The sequence below is a fragment of the Gigantopelta aegis genome, chromosome 14 (genome assembly GCF_016097555.1).
Source record: "Gigantopelta aegis isolate Gae_Host chromosome 14, Gae_host_genome, whole genome shotgun sequence".
Taxonomy (NCBI): Eukaryota; Metazoa; Mollusca; class Gastropoda; order Neomphalida; family Peltospiridae; genus Gigantopelta; species Gigantopelta aegis.
Window position 1 is genome coordinate 14,432,610 of NC_054712.1, and position 19,844 is coordinate 14,452,453.

A 19,844-nucleotide genomic window follows, 5' to 3' on the forward strand; every position below is an offset into this window, starting at 1 on the left:
ACACACACCCCTCCCATTCACAAACAAGTGGGTGTAATATAATTTTAACGTACTGTTTTGCGATTTGGGAAATCACAAATATGCATTTCAACTGGATATATAATCCTTATTGTGTGTAGATGTCTAGCTATAGCTACCTATGTTGAACATTATTGCTGTGAACATTGTTGCCATGACAAAATTTTTATAATAAAAAAAAAAACCTCGACTGAATGCTGTTCAGAGGCAGATCTAGAGAGGAACCAGGGACTCAGGGGGCCCCCCACAATTTGCAACAGCTATAATTTTGTTATTTATTAATTTTTTAATTTTTTTTATGATCCCCCTGCAAACCTCCCCAAAAGTACCCTTGGCATTCCACCTCATATCATTGGGGGCCCCCCTAAATGGATTTTCTGGATCTGCCACTGCTGTTAAATACACAAATCCTGTAACGCTACATAACATTTGGACCTACACTCTCCCACCCTCACAAGAGAAATGCATATCTATCAAAACAAGCCCAAACATCTCAAATAACAGCTAAGTAACTAATGTGGGTATTTCAACATTTCATCTAGAGAGAAAGGAAACTCACTGCAACCATATAGGCTTCAACAAAACCTAATCAGGTATATTTTGTATGTATATTAGAATGACAGGACAGCACATATCATGACCTTTCATGTATTAGTCATAGAGAATTAACAGAGATTAATACATCCCACCCCATTCTGATACAAATTGACAATAACGTGCAAAAAACAAAACCTTTATTAGATTTATATTTTATAAATGTTACAGAAGACATTTCATAAAAATTCTTTTTCCAATTCACACACAGCAAACAATTTTATGTTTCCTTTAGTCTATAGTAGTATTATCTGCAGTTCACATGATGGATGCTGTAGTTAATGACACAGGTTTACATCACATTAGTGTAGTGAGTAGCAACACTAACTCCAGAGACATGTTCAGGAGGCAGAGTGTTTGCAACCACTCGCTACACTGCTCTTGGCTTTAGTTTTTGTTTTTGTTTGTTTGAACAAGGGAGGACCTATAAAATGTTTTATTATCCACATATTTCAAGGTATTCAGGAAAATATAACTAGTATGACACATGTGTGTCATAATGATTTCATATGCACAAAGAATGACGTCATTTTGTGAAATGACATCATAACTTCCCAAGTCTTAGCTCTGTGTAAACACTTACCAAAATGACGTAATTTTTTCACCTCTTTCTTTGCAACGTTTTGACTTGATCCTAGCTCGTTATTCATAAAAATATTATTATGGATAATAAAGAAATTATTACACTTGCCTGTGAATTGCATACATTTTACAAAACTCGTGTCAGGATTCAAGTATTACCCTCGCTCTCACTCGGGCAATACAAGAATCCTGACAATGGTTTTTTAAAATCAGTACGACAGATAATCCCTATATAGGCTAGGATATTGTCAAAATCAGACAAGCTATTTGCAAGCACTCTCCCTCCTAAACATGCCCCTGTTGACACACGAAGACAGCCAGGCTGAGGACTGTTCAATGACAGGCATCAGCTCTTCTTCTCGTCCTCGTACTGTATGGACAGATCGGCGAACTGATGCAGGTCGTCGTGAAACATTTCTTCGGGAAGCTCCTCTGACGAGTCTTCCGGCAGCCAGGTCGGCATGGGGGGAGGGTCTCTGGGTTTACGTCTGGGCAGACACGTGTCGTAAACTCGGACCATCGTGTGACATTCGCCGGGAATACACGGTCCGTGAACGTACAGGATGTTATACTTGGTGTTGATTCTCCAGATCTAAAAATAAACATTACAAATGAAAAGGTTTAAGTAAAGAGTTGTATTACAGTGTGCGATTTTGGTTTAAAAAATTTAAGTGTCATAAGGACTCCCTGTTTGCAACTCGAGAGCCCGCCACCAACCCAGCGAGCCGTACCACGTGTCTTCAGTAGAACAGATGATAGACTAAATGTTTTACATAAAACCATGTATGTTGACTATGTCATTTCAAAGAATCAATGTAATTTGTACAAATAAGTTTAAGAGCCATGTGGGCTCGTATGCTAGCCAAGCTAGAGAGTCCTATATGATTTTTGCGAGAGACTCCTCAAAATCGTATACTGTATTAAAATTAATGGCATACTATTTTGACAACACTTTCCCTCCAGCTCACTATACTTGTACATTCATATTGTTAGTGTTATTAATTGGTGTTTTTGTAATTTTTTTATATCTCTGTTTGCGGACACCAGATTGTTTGGTATTGGGCAATGAATTGAACTGAAAAGGACATACCCTCAAGCCCTTTAAAACTTTCCAATCGTCTCCCATGTGACCAGGCATCCTCTTGCCCTTCCAGATTCTACCTGGGTCCTGCAAAATTAACATATGTGAATAATTAAAACTCAAACAATATTTCACATAATAAACAAATGCTTTGCTTCCATAATAATATTGTACATGTATGTATATTTTACTATCAGAGAGTAAGTATCAATCAATTTGAATAACAAAACTACATGTGTATTCACACATTCAAAGTCATACTTCTGCGTAAGGTAGAGTCCAAAAATGTTCTCACTAAGTGGTACGTTCTTATGATTCACTGTGTACAGAATGTTAGATATTCCTACTTTCTCTGTAGAACCTAGACTTTCAGTTATAATTCATATGAAGCAAGAGGAAGGAAATGTTTTATTTAATGACGCACTCAACACATTTTATTGACAGTTATATCGTGTCAGACATATGGTTAAGGACCACACAAATATTGAAAGAGAAAAACCTGATGTCGCCAATTCATGGGCTACTATTTTCGATTAGCAGCATAGGATCTTTTATATGCATCATCCCAAACAGGATAGCACATACCACCGCCTTTGATATACCAGTTGTTGTGCACTGGATGGAGCGAGAAATAGCCCAATGGGTACACCGACGGGGATCGATCCCAGACCGACCGACCGCGTATCAAGAGGATGCTTTAGCACTGGACTACGTCCTGACCCTATAAACCAAAAGAGTCTGAAGGGTGAGCTGGAAATAGAATACTTAACAAGGAAAGAAATGTTTTATTTAACGATGCACTCAACACATTTTATTTACGGTTATATGGTGTCAGACATATGGTTAAGGACCACACAGATTTTGAGAGGAAACCCGCTGTCACCACTTCATAGGCTACTCTTTCCGATTAGCAGCAAGGGATCTTTTATTTGCGCTTCCCACAGGCAGGATAGCACAAACCATAGCCTTTGTTGAACCAGTTATGGATCACTGGTCGGTGCAAGTGATTTACACCTACCCATTGAGCCTTGTGGAGCACTCACTCAGGGTTTGGAGTCGGTATCTGGATTAAAAATCCCATGCCTCGACTGGGATCCGAACCCAGTACCTACCAGCCTGTAGACCGATGGCCTACCACGACACCACCGAGGCCAATAGAATACTTAACAAGGAATTAGTCCCAATATTATCTAACTGATGGAAAAGAAACACCATCTTACCCCTCCTCCACCTGTGGCTCCCATTTTGCGATGAGCCTTTGTTACTCCATGTGATGCCCCCATCCCCTTCATACCCCACCTCTTCACCACACCTTGAAAACCATAGTCAATACTGCAAATAACAAAATAAACAAAATCAAACATATATTTGTTATTTTCATTTTTATTCAATCCTGCATTCATGTAATATGTAAATACATGTATAATAATTTATTAATAATATATTAAAAAATTGGATTGTCATTAAAAAATAAAATATAAATAGTTTTTCATTTTCATTTCAACTTATATCCAATTAAGGTTCAAGCACGCTGTCTTGGGCATACACCTCAGCTATCTGTGCTGTCTGTCGAGGACAGTAGTTAATTGTTAGTAGTTAGTGAGAGAGAAAGGGGTGTAGTGGCCTTACACCTACCCACTGAGTCATTAAAACTCGCTCTGTACCTACCAGCCTTATATTCAATGGCTTAACTACGACACCACCGAGGCCAGTATAAATAGTTAATATACAGTGAAACCCCACTATTGCAATCATCAGCGGGACTTATTAAAATTAGCCAGTGGCTTTTTATATTAACCAGCCCAACTGATTAGTAAAGGGTTTAATTGTTATAGTTCTACATGCCTGGAATATCATTGCTTCATCATATGCTGGTCAAGTAAGGTCAGGTCATAGGTTTTAACATGCACATTCAGAACAAGCCGTTGTAGCACACGCCTGTCATGGGCACAGGTGTCGACGTTCACTGGCTCGTCCATCCAGGACAGGAATATGCTGTTCTTTTTTATTCATGTTTTATGTTGAGACAGAATTTAATCAAAAGTTATTTTTAAAAAAGACTGAAATAGTATGACTTTTGCTATGTTTTCTTATTTCCAGACCAAATTTCATTAAAATGTTAACCAAAAAAATCAAAACTTAAACTCTACTCTTTTGTCAAAACCAAAACCCCAAAACTGAAGCCAAATTCATAACCGCACATCATTATTTTTTACAAATTGCACTTAAAATATAACATATGTGTTACTTCTGAAATAGTTTTTTCTTTTCTTTTTACATCAAACCAAACTGGAATCATTGAGCAAACACTTAAAATTGAAACTTGGTATGAGGTATAAACCTTTACTCACGTTTTGGCTTGACAGTCAACAAAATCACCAACTCTGAAATGCATGACATTGAGTGGGGTACCTGAAATTATAACATTGTTTCTTTAATATTTAATACACATTCCAGTCAGTGTTCCATGACTGGTATACCAAAGGCTGTGGTATGTGCTATCCTGTCTGTGAGATGGTGCATACAAAAGATCTCTTGTTACTAATGGAAAAATATAGCAGGTTTCCTCTCTCAGACTATATATCAAAATTACCAACTGTCTGACATCCAATAGCTGATGGTTAATAAATCAATGTCCTCTAGTGGTGTTGTTAAACAAAACAAACCATTTTAATATTTAATATTTAAACTATAGCTATTCAGTGTCTAACATATAGTTGTGTTAACACTAGGCTGAGAGTGAGAGAGAAGAAACATGCTGAAACAATATACTAGTTGGCTACTCTTACCCCCAAGAAGCAGCAATGGGTGGGTTTTTTTATACACAGGACAGTACATACCAAGGCCTCTGATATACCGATCATGGGGCTCTGGTTGATCCTGTGATTCGTAATAACTCAGTGAAATGTTTCAGCATTTATCCAAACCAGTCACAGAAACATAACAAATGAACTATACTCCAGACTCCGTATTCATAAACATACTTAAGTCAATGTATGATACATAAATACATACTTAAAGTACATAGATAAGCATCACACGTTCACTTAAGTACGTTTATGAATACGGAGCCTGATCAAATATTTACTACACATAGCAAGTTAATAAAAACATAATAAATTAATTATTTATTCATTTCAAGTTATTTCTGTGCTTATATCCAATTAAGGTTCAAGCACACTGTCCTGGGCACACACCTTAGCTATCTGGGCTGTTTGTCCAGGACAGTAGGTTAGATGTTAATGGTTAGTGAGAGAGAAGAGAATGTAGTAGTCTTACACCTACCCACCCATTAAAACTCTCTCTAGGTTGTGAACCCAGTACCTACCAACCTTGTGTCCGATGGCTTAACCACAACATCACCGAGGCCAGTAAATTAATTATTCTCTAGGTCCAATGTTTACTATACAGATCAAGTTCACAGATATCCAAACATTTGAACATACATACTAAACCTGGTTATATTTTCTTGTTTTTCGTCACATTTTCATATTCATGAGGTTTATTTATATCCGGTCATGTTTTCACCAAATTTATTTCTACCTGGTCCTATGACTTTAAAAAAGTGTTTAACATCATGACAATGCATACAAATTTTTGTATGAAGTATATTTCTACCTGGTTGTATCTTGGCATTGTCGGTTACAAGGAAACGCGTCAACTTCCTCTTGGGAGGTACTCCTGCTTCCAGAAAGAGATTGTTATAGGATTTTGAAAACTGAAAATTACAAACAGAAGTACAAATTACACAAACTGTCCATACCAATCTCTAATCACTTCAGAAATGTTCAAATCATAAAACAATTTCGAAACTGTAAAAAAAACCTGAATAAGTATATTCTGATATGTGGATTCAGGAGTCTGCTCTCGTCTCCCCCCACCCACCCCCACCCCCAACAGAATTACCATAATTTTGCTATTAATTGATCGATTGAAAACATATTTTATTGTACAAAGAATCGGGCACAAGTTTGACAACTTACGAGGCCCTCTTCTATATACTTACAATACACATGGCGACTATATTACGTCACTGTATATTTAAACTACATTTAAATAGTAACAAAAAAAAACAGTTAATTAATGTAACTACAAAAATACTAAATAAGATAGTAAGACACATACGTATTCCAATTAATTGGGTAGAGCAGGATGAAAGTTAAAGTTTGTTTTGCTTAACAACACCACTAGAGCACATTGATTTATTAATCATCAGCTATTGGATGTAACATTTGGTAATTTTACGTAATCTCAGCTACATTATTCCATTTGTGGCAAGGGATGTTTTATATGCACCATCCCACAGACAGGATAGCACATACCACAGCCTTTGGTATACCAGTCGCGGTGCACTGGCTAGAGCGAGAAATAGCCCAATGGGCCCACAAACAAAAATCGATCCCAGACCGACCACGTATCAACACAAATGCGTTATCACTGGGCTACGTTTCACCCAGCGCAAAATGAAGGTCAGTGTCAGAATGCTTTGTGGACATGCCAGGTTTTTCTTCACTCAACCAGTGCTAGTATGTCTTGTAGAGATGTGTATATAAATGATCCCTTCTCGCTAATGGGAAATGTAGCAGGTTTCCACTCAAGACTAAATGTGGTATTCACCAATGTTTGACATTTAGTCAGGGGCGAGATTTAGCTAAGTTAATTGAGTGCTCACTTTGAGGTGCTTGCATCGCAAGATCAAACCACCTCGGTGGATGCATTCAACTGACTGGGTTTTCTCTCATTCCAACCAGTGCACCACAACTGCTCAAAGACTGTGGTATGTGATTTCCTGTCTGTAGGAAACTGCATATAAAAGATCCCTTGCTGTTAATAGAAAAAAGTAGCAGGTTTCTTCTGATAGCTATGTGTCAGAATTAATTACCCAATGTTTACCATTCAACAGGCGATGATTAATCAATCAATGTGCTCCAGTGGTGTCATTAAACAAAACAAACTTTACTTTGATTTTAAGGCCCATTTCCTTTCCAGTTATTTGACACATCTGAAACACATTTACTTTATAATAATTTTCCCAATCCCCATTTACTGTGAAAACATTGTGTTACCTTCCGAGGGTCGGTGCTGAGAGCACCCACCACTACTGATCCGTATTTGTCCCCCCACCATGGCTTCCACCCACCGGACTTCACAAACTCCTCGGGTGGAGTGTATCTTATAACATGGTTGTCCAGCACCTGAAAATATCATCAGTATGTACAAAAATGTATCAAAACTCTCACAAACTTCTCAGGTGGAGTGTATCTTATAATATGGTTGTCCAGCACCTAAAAGTATCATCAGTATGTATACAAATTTATCAAAACTCTCACAATTTCCTCAGGTGGGGTTGTATCTTATAACATGGTTATCTAGCACCTGAAAATATCATCAGTTGTTATGAAAACTTCTCAGGTGGAGTATATCTTATAACATGGTTGTCCAGCACCTGGAAATATCATCAGTATGTAGAAAAACTATGACAAACTCTACAAATACTGGTATCTCACACTCTATAAGAATACATCCAGTCCTTGTACAGATATATATTTTGACCTGTCAATTTTTTAAAAACAAATGAATTAAAATGATTTCAAAATTAAGGTACTTCAGTATAACAAACCAAACTGAAATATATTCTGCCTCCAGTATTATATACTGAAACACAATGAAAATGCAAAAACAACTTTTCATTGCAAATAATGACAAACTATTAATGAATTGATGGATAATGTAATATGACATTAATGACTGGTATTCATGAGATACATTCACATGGAAACATGGCCAGTTATTATCAGTAATCGAGTTGCATTCGTAATCGAAAAGTTCAACCCCCCCCCCCCATATCAAGGTCAGTATCTGGTGTGTCCACCATTGGCCCGTGAGCATGCATGAAGACGACGGGCAAAGGATTGGCACAAACATCTCAAATAAGCCACAGGAATGTTCCTCCACTCCTCTGCAACGCCTGTGCAAGCTCAGCGATGTTCGCGGTGGTGGATGACGGTGACGTACATGACGTCCTAACTCATCACACGTGTTCAATTGGGTTCAAATCCAGTGAAACGGCGGGCCAGTTCATAACGGTGATACCGGCTTGTTGCAGGAATGTCTGGGTAATTCTTGCAGTATGTGGACGGGCATTGTCTTGTTGAAACAGAAGGGGACCTCCTGGTCTTCTGTGACGGCTCAAAAGTGGCTGGAGAACTTCTTAGAATAACATCAACATAACGCTGGGCTGTAAGGGCATCGTGGACAATGATGAGATCACTCCTGAAGTCACAGTTGATTGCCCCCCATACCATCAGACAACCACTGCCAAACCGATCACGTTCCCTCACACATCCGTCAGCGTACCATTCATGGAGTCTCCTGCACACACGTGCTCTTCCATTGACAAAGGAGACAGAGAAACGGGACTCGTCTGAGAAAACAATGCTCCGGTAAAAGGCTGGTGGATGATTACCATTCTGGAGAGCAAACTGTAGTCTCGCAGCATGATGTTGCGGTGTCATGACGTCATCGGATGGACAGGCCTTTCATGACGTCCTATCGTGTTGCTTGCTGTCATCATCGCAGTTCTGAACTGGTCACGGAGGTGGTGTCATCGAATCTGCCGATCTTGGTGTGGGGTTGGTACGGTATGTTGACCAGGTCGAGGTCGATCACGGACACTCCCGGTCTGTTGATGACATTCAACAAGTCGTCCAATAGTTGATGGATGGACTCTGAAGGTCCTAGCAACTTGGCTTTGCGAAGTCCCCCATTGAACCATGCCCAACGCTCGCTCCCTTTGTTCTTCCCCGAGTCATGGCATTCTTAATGTGATGAGGAATATGACACCATTACATAACTTTTATGTGTCCACATACTGGCATTTCACGTGCATTGCATGCAGCATGATTGAGCATGTAGTGAACACATTTCACACCATTTTGTGTGTTTCTGCTATTGTATGTGTAACATGAACAAAACCAGGATTAAAACCCAGACAAAGTACCAATCCATGGCTTATTTTAAGTCCAATAAATATATTTTTCAGTAATCACAAAAAAATATTGAAAAATATCTGTTTTGCGTTTTCATTGTGTGTCAGTATAGAAGCAACAACGGACTCAATAGTAACTAGTTTGACTACTCCCAGTTTGACTGCTGGTAAAAAATAAGGCTGAATAAACACACCTGAATGACACCTGACAATGAACTGCTCCATAATAGACGTAAGCTTGGAAACATTGATTGATAGCTTGTTAGGCCAACCCAGAACCATTTAGAAGGTTGGCATCACCTTCTTAACCAAACCATCAGACACAGCCATCCTAACATATTTGAATTAATAAATAGTTTTGAAGTCTTTCGAAGAGGCCAACAGCAGGAGGATGGCCCAGTTATACTTGTGAGCGCCGGCTCTAAAGAGAAAGAGGAAATATGTAGAGCTGGATAACCGTCTGAGTAGAATGCAGCAGTGTCTGAGAAATGGAAGCAGGACTCCTATGCAGTTTCTCTATATATGCTGCTGGACGTTTGATCAAACTTGGTTGAAGTATATGTTGTCAATACACAGACATTTTAAAATATACATTAGATGGTTTCATGTGTATTATGAAATATACAGACATTTTAAAATAGTGGTAATTACTACCAGTAACACTACTGATCACTGAGAAGACTAAAAAAGACCAGCACCTGTAGCAGAGTTGTGTAGAATTTGTGTCCATCTTTACTCCACTGGGGCAGAACTCCAATCTTTATCGCCAGCACTCCAACTCGTTTTGTCCTGAACGTACAAACATGTTTAATAGTTAACAGTAGTCATGGGAGTTATATTTTATTATGAATCATTTCGTTCTGAAGGTACAAACATGTCAATTTTTAAAAACAGTCATGGGACGTATAGTGTTTTATGAATCGTTTTCTTCTGAATACAATTGTACAAACATGTCAGTTGTTAAAAACAATCATGGGACGTATAGTGTTTTATGAATCGTTTTCTTCTGAATGTATAAACATGTCAGTTATTAAAAACAGTCATGGGACGTGTAGGGTTTTATGAATCGTTTTCTTCTGAATACAATTGTATAAACATGTCAGTTATTAAAAACAGTCATGGGACGTATAGTGTTTTATGAATCGTTTTCTTCTGAATGTATAAACATGTCAGTTATTAAAAACAGTCATGGGACGTATAGTGTTTTATGAATCGTGTTGTTCCGAATACAATTGTATAAACATGTCAGTTATTAAAAACAGTCATGGGACGTATAGTGTTTTATGAATCATTTTCTTCTGAATGTATAAACATCTCAGTTGTTAAAAACAGTCATGGGACGTATAGTGTTTTATGAATCGTGTTGTTCTGAATACAATTGTATAAACATCTCAGTTGTTAAAAACAGTCATGGGACGTATAGTGTTTTATGAATCGTGTTGTTCCGAATACAATTGTATAAACATGTCAGTTATTAAAAACAGTCATGGGACGTATAGTGTTTTATGAATCATTTTCTTCTGAATGTATAAACATCTCAGTTGTTAAAAACAGTCATGGGACGTATAGTGTTTTATGAATCGTGTTGTTCTGAATACAATTGTATAAACATCTCAGTTGTTAAAAACAGTCATGGGACGTATAGTGTTTTATGAATCGTGTTGTTCTGAATACAATTGTATAAACATGTCAGTTATTAAAAACAGTCATGGGACGTATAGTGTTTTATGAATCGTGTTGTTCCGAATACAATTGTATAAACATGTCAGTTATTAAAAACAGTCATGGGACGTATAGTGTTTTATGAATTGTTTTCTTCTCAATGTATAAACATGTCAGTTATTAAAAACAGTCATGGGACGTATAGTGTTTTATGAATTGTTTTCTTCTCAATGTATAAACATGTCAGTTATTAAAAACAGGCATGGGACTAAGGGTGTATTATGAATATGTCTTTTTTGTGTAATTGTGGTTAAAGCATTTATTTATTTTGTTTTATACAAAAAACAACTTCACAGTTCAATTTACATAATGGGCAGGAAATGCATACTGTGGCTACAAGAAAATGTGATGTACTTGAACAACATATGACTACATGTAGTTTAGGTGTATTTATAAATATGTGTAATAATATACGTAATATAGTCCTCACTTCTACAGACCTGTCTACATCTAAATTTATATCAAAGTGAAAACTGAACTTACAGGCAACCCTCTTTGAGGTTCAGAGAATCTAAGCTATATTATGTCACAAAATGTCATAAACACCTACATGTACCTCCTAATTAAACAAGAGCCGAAATTTGAATCCAAGTTCAAAGATATGAGGCAAAATGCACACACCTTCCCACCAACCCCTAACAGACTGATCCTGCTTGTAGACACATTTTATAATCTCCTCAAAGAGAAAAAAGGCATACGAAAAAGAAATTACACTTGCAAGCACCGCCGCTGCCGCCAGTTTGCAGCATAATGATGGCTACCTTGGTGAGTACGTTCCCCGTTCCCAGGGTGCGTCTTTGAGAGGGCTATCAGTTTGGTACTGATCGAGTGCAACTTGAGAGAGAAACTCTTTATTCTCTGTTGTCAGGTTTTCATCCACTGTGTTCGGTTTCACTCGAACAAACCACGATGGAGGACCCCCACACCGTCGTCTGGACCTGGACTGTTGATAGTTCACCAGCACTCTGTGAAAATACACATACCCATTTTAAAATGGTTGGTATGCAAACTATTTTACCAACATATATATATACATGTGTAAATCAAATTTAAAATCTTTGTTTTCTGTTGCACACTACAGTGTAAGTTTACATTAATTAGTCACCTATATCTATATCATAGCAGGAGAAGCCAACAAGCTAAAATTGTGTCTTGCTTAACAAAATGAATTTCAAGCTTTGAGCCTTTCTTAAATCAATCGTAAAGGAACAGTGTGATTTAAAATTATGTTATTAATAAAAAGAAATTCTTATACATAAAGCTTCTGCTAGATGCAAAACTGGTAATTATTTTTTTTATTATTGAGAATTACAGAAGCAATAACTGTGTTTGAAGAAAACCTTGTCATTAAAACAATGTAATATTTACGAAATATGGATTTGAAGTGAAATGATGGTAATTAAGTTATCTTATAGCGAGCGCATATGACAAGGTGAAAAACCTAAACAGACTGAGTCCCATAAAACACCTAAACAGATTGAGTCCTATATGTAGGGAATATGAATTTCAAGCTTTGAGCCTTTCTTAAATCATCATAAATGAACAGTGTGATTTAAAATTATGTTATTAATAAAAAAAAATTCTTATACATAAAGCTTCTGCTAGATGCAAAACTAGTAATGAATTTTTTTATTATTGAGAATTACAGAAGCAATAACTGTGTTTGAAGAAAACCTTGTCATTAAAACAATGTAATATTTACGAAATATGGATTTGAAGTGAAATGATGGTAATTAAGTTATCTTATAGCGAGCGCGTAGGACAAGGTGAAATAACCTAAACAGACTGAGTCCCATAAAACACCTAAATAGATTGAGTCCTATATGTAGGGAATATGAATTTCAAGCTTTGAGCCTTTCTTAAATCATCATAAATGAACAGTGTGATTTAAAATTATGTTATTAATAAAAAAAAAATCTTATACATAAAGCTTCTGCTAGATGCAAAACTAGTAATGAATTTTTTTATTATTGAGAATTACAGAAGCAATAACTGTGTTTGAAGAAAACCTTGTCATTAAAACAATGTAATATTTACGAAATATGGATTTGAAGTGAAATGATGGTAATTAAGTTATCTTATAGCGAGCGCGTAGGACAAGGTGAAATAACCTAAACAGACTGAGTCCACTATATCACCTAAACAGACTGAGTCCTATATGTAGGGAATGGGGAAAATTTTCAAAATTTTGCAACGGAAGTGAAATCTTTCTTTTTTTTAAATCGGAGTAAATGGTTAACAGATCTGCGACAAATGCAGAAAAAGGCTAATTCATTTTACTTTTGTAAATACCTTATGATCAGGAACGTGTTGATATATTTTTAGAAAATATATTCGATACATTACAAAAGGATTTGGTCAGAAAAAACATGGCAGATTCTCATATGCATTATGGGCGAGACAATTTTTTTTTTTTAAATAAATCAAATCAGTTTATTCATAAATGCATGAACACTATGTGTTTTGCCATGTATTGTGGTCTATTTAAGGATTGTCTGTTATTTCTTTTAGGTTCATTGTGGTATGAACAAAAAAAAAAATCCACGAAGCTGAGATCTCTTGGGAGAAAAATACCTGTAATTTTTAGCCGACTGCCATTTTGCTTCTTTTTGTTAAAAGAGGGGTGGTAACCTCCAAACAATGTGACTCAATTAATATGACGTCATGACAATTGCTTTATACCGTAACTCGATGCAATGAGTCATGTGCATATGTTATATTGTCATATATATTGACTTTTTTCTGCTTCTTTTTTTTAGATATTTTATTGATGACAAAAAAATCAAAAGGATTGCACAACAGGCAGAGCCTATATAAGTGCTCTCCAAAACAAGATGGACATCAGACAATAATCAATATTCATAATCATATATAAAACATAATAACATAATGTCCAATGGCATAAAGTATTAACATAATTAATATATAGTAATAAAAGGTAAAGAGTAGATAGAATAGAAATGGGATAGTCGAGAAAAATTATGATAGTGATGATCCTATTGTTGGAGTTAAATCTTACATGGGGCAGTAAAATTCAGAATAATAAGTTAGTTCAACTTGAATCTCTTACTTTCAGCTGTAAATTTATGTACTGCTTTCAAAATAAAAAAACCCTGTTTTCTTCAATTGGTAGGTTTATTGAGCCGGATAATAGTAGAACAATGTCTAAGATATCAAGGTAATTCCGTAAGAAGGCAAATAAATCATATCTTTGTCTGATGAACAGAGGGCAGACATAAAAATAACTAAAATTGTCTTCACAGTTATCTCCATATGCACAGTTTGGGTTATCAGAAAGATGGCTTAAAAATAAATGATAGTTTAGGTTGCTGACAATGGATAGTAGATAAAAGATTGGGATTTCCCTTTTTTATTAACTTTTTATAGGTACGCAGACATGGTTCATTTTGAGTTAAACTGTCAAAATCATTCCATAAAGTGCTACAAAGTATTAGGAATAAAGCTGTTTTTATATGAATTAGTATGGCATGTTGGTGGAGTGAATGGATGTTGATTTCTGAGTGTGAAATGATTATTGGGATTAACATATGTTAATATTTCATCCAGTAGATATTGAGGTGTTTCACCTTTAAAGGGAGGATCAACACAAATATGAGCCTGATGTGTTGGAAAGATGCATACCCTATTCAAAGGATACGTTCGAGCAAAAACAACCACTCACAAAACTGACCAATTACGTAATCCCAAATAAAATAAAATTATCATAATTTTATTTTATTTGGGACTACGTAATTGGTCAGTTTTGTGATTTTAGATGGGAAAGTCTACTTAATCAAAGGTTTTACAGAATTACTTACAGTAATAAAGCAGGATGGCTGATAATGTCCATTACGATTTGAGGGGTGTCCACGCGGTTATCACACAATACCCTGTGATCTTAATAAAAGAGGCATGTCTTTTTAGTGTCTCTAGACACAATGTCTGGGGACCATCTAAATATACACCTGCCAATCAGGAACCACAGGTACAGTCCACGGAAAGAAAAGACCAATTAACCAAGAAAACACTCCGATTATAATTTCAGTACATGGGTTAATTTATGTACAAAACATAAGACAGTTATTTCAACACTTTGACAATGGTGGTTTATTTTGGATTGAAAAATAATATATACATGGTGCTGGATTACCGGGATGGATATTATTACAGAACATTGTGATGCATCTGCAAAAATCAGGTATGTTTTGTTTCTTCAGTTCGAAGACTAATTCCTGACGTGACACGTTAGGTATTACATAACCACCAACTCGCCAGAGGGCATATTCACTGGGATGGTACAAAATGGCTGCGCATATTATATATAATAGCCGTCACATTTAAGCCTTTTATTAATTACCTAGATACAATTATAAATACGTGCTGATAGTAAGTAATAATGTGCATTACATATCGTTGAATATGCATACCTGGCCAAATGCCTTAATGGTCCCCTCCTTTAAGTATTTTATGCATTAGAATTAATTTACTATTTTTGCGACATTTATATAATGGTTCCCAACCAAGTTCATGATATAGTTTGTCAAGAGATGTTCCTTTCCTAAGTCCTGTTATGATACGGGCAGCCTCAAGTTGCACTGACTCAATTGTATTGGATTCTTCTGCTGTACAATTATCCCAAATTATATTACCATATTCCAAGATATATTGACTATAGTATATATACGATTAGCCCAAGTACTCTGACTGTAAGAGAGCTAGACAGACATTTGGACATAAATACGCTCTCATTACAGTCAGAGACCAAGCTATGTATTTTTTTGGCACTTGCCGACAACCAAGAAGTTGTCAAAGATTTCCGCTCAAATACCACAACAATCCTATGTTTGATGTCAAATACATTTACATCGACCATTTTCGAGTTACTTCATTAAAAAAAATTCAGATATTAATCACTAATACACACACTACAGAAAGAAACCAGACAGCACCCACATTCATTTAAGCTTCGGCAAACTCCGGACAGCAAAATTCTAAGTTCGCCGACCTCAGCTAAAATGTAGCGGGTTTCCTCTCTAACACTATGATAAAATTACAAAATATTTGACATCCAGTAGCTGATGATTAATGAATTAATGTGCTCTAGTGGTGTCATTACACAAAACAATTTTTTTGTGTGATTGTCGGGCTGAGTGGGTGATCATGTGACGCAACGTCACGATATAATATATGACATATAATATACGACAATACAGTGCATGACTCGTTCCATATGATATGATATACCAGGAACCGGACAACTGTGGACACACACATATAAAATTATACAGCATATTTAATTTATCTCACTTGCGCTTACTTTTAGGTTTTACCTAGTTAATATTAGTTATTGTGTAGCAAGCCAAAACAAAGGTGCAAAAAGTGACTGTGTGTCGTTGACCTTAAGTTAAGGCTTAATTTTAAATAATGAATGGATTAGACCATATTAAAATTAAGGTAGGCATAAGTTTTGTTTTGGCAATGATATTCACAAAACCTTTCTAATTTATTTTACATTTACATTTGAATACCTGGGAAAATGGCAGCTGTCAGTAATTAGTGTACCGTAAATTGCATTTGAAGCTCTGCAAAGCACGTTCCCAACTTGAATGACAGCCATTTTGAAACGTTTATGATCAAAATAAAGTACTTGGCTGTTAAAAGCAAAAGTATATTTGTGTTCTTTGCTTTAAAAAATAATTAACATTTCAATTCTAATTTAAATGTAGGAGAAATGTTCATACTGGGAGGAATTTTATTTTCTAATAATTTTGTATGATGTATGGGGCAGGTAAGTAGTTCGGGTTTGTTGCGTTCCACCAATCGGAATTAGCCGAGATCTTCCGATTCTGTTGTTTACGGACAGTTCGATCATCCATGGGCCAATTTGAGTACTGTTTCTACAGTATATTTCAGCTGACACGGTTTTGGTGTGTCTTAAATCAGATGAATACTCGAAAACGAAAGTCAATGTGCTATTAAGTTTGTTACTGATTTGTAATCAAAACCAGTTAAGACGTTTGAGTGATAAAAATCTTTACTTAGCATGAAACGTTTCCGTAAACCTGGTAAAGGTTCATTCTGACACTAAAGGGACAGACCCTAGTTTCAACCCGTGAATATTAACGCTAAGTTTAGTTAATCTACAAAACTGTAACACATTTGGATAAAGTTACAATTGAGTAAAACATGAGTCTGTGGCTTTGAAATGGTGAAATACCTTAAAAAAAGAGACTAAAACTCTACTCCCATAACTTGCTTCTCAGACCACATGGGACAGGTTTTTAAAAATATGAGAAATGCCGTTTGTAATATTAAAAACACCATGATAACCAGAAATACTTCGAATGTACGGAAATGGAGATAATTTAAACAATAAAATTTAAGTAAAGTACCGGTATGATTTCAGTTGACAAACGTGGCTCTTATAGTAAAAAATATGCCTTGGTGTTTTAAAAACTAGGGTATGTCTCCCAGCTCTAAGGGTACTGGAAAAAGTTCCTAACCCAACTTTAGTACTTTGTCAGCCGTCATCAATGTCAATATTTATAGTAGTCCATAAATGTACATATAATGGGCCCAAAGGGACAGGATTGGGGGAGGGAATGGGATGCTGTGCCGCCCCCCTACTGCCCTAGTGACTAGGGTCTAGTCCGAAGGGACGTAGAATGTGTCATTCTTCTACATCTGAATCTTGTTACATACCCTATAGGTAGTGGTGTAAAAATACATGGAACTATCGATATATTGCGATAGTCGGTGTCTCGATAGCAGGGCATTGATAGTTAATTCAACTATCGATAACTATCACAATTGTTTGTTCCACTATTGATAGTTTCGACAGTATGCATAGTGAAATCCTTTGATCTTGTGAAGAAAATATAATCAAAGATATTCATCGTTGTCCATCATTGTAAAAAAGTCCCTGCTACGTCGGTGCCCTTAGATAGTGTTTTCAATAGCGCACAGTGATAATTAAAGTCGAAACACGTGGTCAGATTAATTTTCCTACACATTGGACACCAGATTAATTTTCCTAAACATTGGACACCATAGAAGATAAAGCATAACAACAATGTGGGATCTTTATATTATAAATTTATTAAATATCGTTTCACTTCCTTGTGACATTACAAATAACTAAGTACAAACACAGACATACATACATACATACATACATATACATTGGAAGATTGAAGTAAATAGTTTTGCAAAATATCTATTTATATTGCATTTGGCTGATGATAAAAAATTTAATCCGATACTTATGGAAAGAATTATAATCTACATTTTGTTGAGCTGTATACGGTACATGAATTAAAATATATTCCACTCAGTTAATGTAAAAAAATCAACAGCTTAAAGTTTTTAAGATAAGATAAAACTTTATTGCATATAAACATTCCACAGGTGGAACTGTATGCAAAACCAGTATGCTATATTTTTTCTAGTAAACAAAAGTGTAACACCATTCAGTAGACCAGAAAGGGTGTTAGTTTCTAACATTTTCATGCATGTGTGATTCATCATTTTCAGTGTTTAAAGCCACTACATGAAGAAATATATGTTTTTGAAATATGCAGTTTGGGATTTGTACTTTTTAAAAGGAAAAATTCACTTTGTCCAGAGCAATCAGTTCACTTCTTCTTTTTCACCCCATGATTGCTCACAACAGTTGCTACTTGATACAGATAGGCAATGCTTTCATACCAGTGAATAGTCTGTAAAATATAAATTTTCTAATGAACTGATTCTTAATCAAAACAATTTATAAACTTAAAATTATTTACAATTGTTCTGAATGGCCTATGTCACTACAGTAAGGACATAAAAATGCAGCGTACATGTACCAGGTCCCTTTTCAAATCGAATATAATAACTGAAAAAACAAGTGTATTTTGTTCTTCAAGTTTGATATCTCACTGCTAAGACTGATATCAACGTGGTGCAGTCATCAAGTATAATATTTGAAAAAACAAGTGTATTTTGTTCAAGTTTGATATCTCACTGCTAAGAGAGAATTAATATTAATGTGGTGCAGTGTTACAGTCACCGGCCTCGGTGGCGTCGTGGCAGGCCATCGGTCTACAGGCTGGTAGGTACTGGGTTCGGATCCCAGTCGAGGCATGGGATTTTTAATCGAGATACCAACTCCAAACCCTGAGTGAGTGCTCCGCAAGGCTCAATGGGTAGGTGTAAACCACTTGCACCGACCAGTGATCCATAACTGGTTCAACAAAGGCCATGGTTTGTGCTATCCTGCCTGTGGGAAGCGCAAATAAAAGATCCCTTGCTGCCTGTCGTAAAAAGAGTAGCCTATGTGGCGACAGCGGGTTTCCTCTAAAAACAGTGTCAGAATGACCATATGTTTGACGTCCAATAGCCGATGATAAGTTAAAAAATCAATGTGCTCTAGCGGCGTCGTTAAATAAAACAAACTTTACTTTGTTACAGTCATCGAGTATAATAATTGAAAAAACAAGTGTATTTTGTTCAAGATTGATATCTCACTGCTAAGACTAAATTAATGTGGTGCAGTGTTACAGTCATCGAGTATAATAATTGAAAAAACAAGTGTATTTTGTTCAAGATTGATATCTCACTGCTAAGACTGAATTAATGTGGTGCAGTGTTAGTCATGCCCATGACACCCTCATGTATCTTACACAAAAACTAACACATTTTGTTAAGGCATTTACATAGAAGTCACCTACAGCCTGTCTGTCCGTCTGCTTCATTTACTAATAGAATATGTGTAGTTTAACGGGCGTGATGTAACCCAGTAGTAAAGCGCTCTCCTAATATGCAGTCAGTCTAAAATCAATCTGTGTCGGTGGGCGCATTGGGCTATTTCTAGTTCCA

General features: G+C 36.2%; 2 protein-coding genes across 4 annotated transcripts in view; one reads left to right on the forward strand and one right to left on the reverse strand.

Moving 5' to 3' along the window:
• Positions 1-735: 735 nt before the first annotated feature.
• On the reverse strand, positions 736-16,639 carry LOC121388658 (39S ribosomal protein L3, mitochondrial-like). Its single transcript, XM_041520097.1, has 9 exons — positions 16,514-16,639; positions 11,747-11,950; positions 9,962-10,052; positions 7,342-7,470; positions 5,894-5,993; positions 4,627-4,687; positions 3,496-3,607; positions 2,285-2,362; positions 736-1,786 (listed from the first exon to the last, which is right to left on the reverse strand). Exons 1-9 carry the CDS (start codon positions 16,600-16,602, stop codon positions 1,541-1,543), a joined length of 1,110 nt encoding a protein of 369 aa, XP_041376031.1. The 5' UTR covers positions 16,603-16,639; the 3' UTR covers positions 736-1,540.
• Positions 16,640-16,799: 160 nt separating this feature from the next.
• The window catches only part of LOC121389427 (unconventional prefoldin RPB5 interactor 1-like), a 28,819-nt gene continuing 25,774 nt past the window's right edge, over positions 16,800-19,844 (forward strand). The window contains exon 1 of one of the 3 annotated variants that reach the window (XM_041521053.1): positions 16,800-16,912. The gene's annotated coding sequence lies outside the window, so the exon portion shown is untranslated. Of the gene's footprint in view, positions 16,993-19,844 lie in introns of all 3 variants that reach the window. The other 2 variants (XM_041521054.1, XM_041521055.1) reach the window with 2 other exon arrangements.

What these genes read in the sequence shown, in the direction of transcription:
- LOC121388658 (XM_041520097.1), bottom strand. Translation starts at nt 16,602, where the DNA reads ATGGCTGTCATTCAAGTTGGGAACGTGCTTTGCAGAGCTTCAAATGCA. An exon ending in GACAGCTGCCATTTTCCCAG is followed by an intron (nt 11,951 to 16,513) that starts GTATTCAAATGT and finishes GTATTTTCACAG; the next exon opens with AGTGCTGGTGAACTATCAAC. An exon ending in CAATGCCAAGATACAACCAG is followed by an intron (nt 4,688 to 5,893) that starts GTAGAAATATAC and finishes TTATAATTTCAG; the next exon opens with GTACCCCACTCAATGTCATG.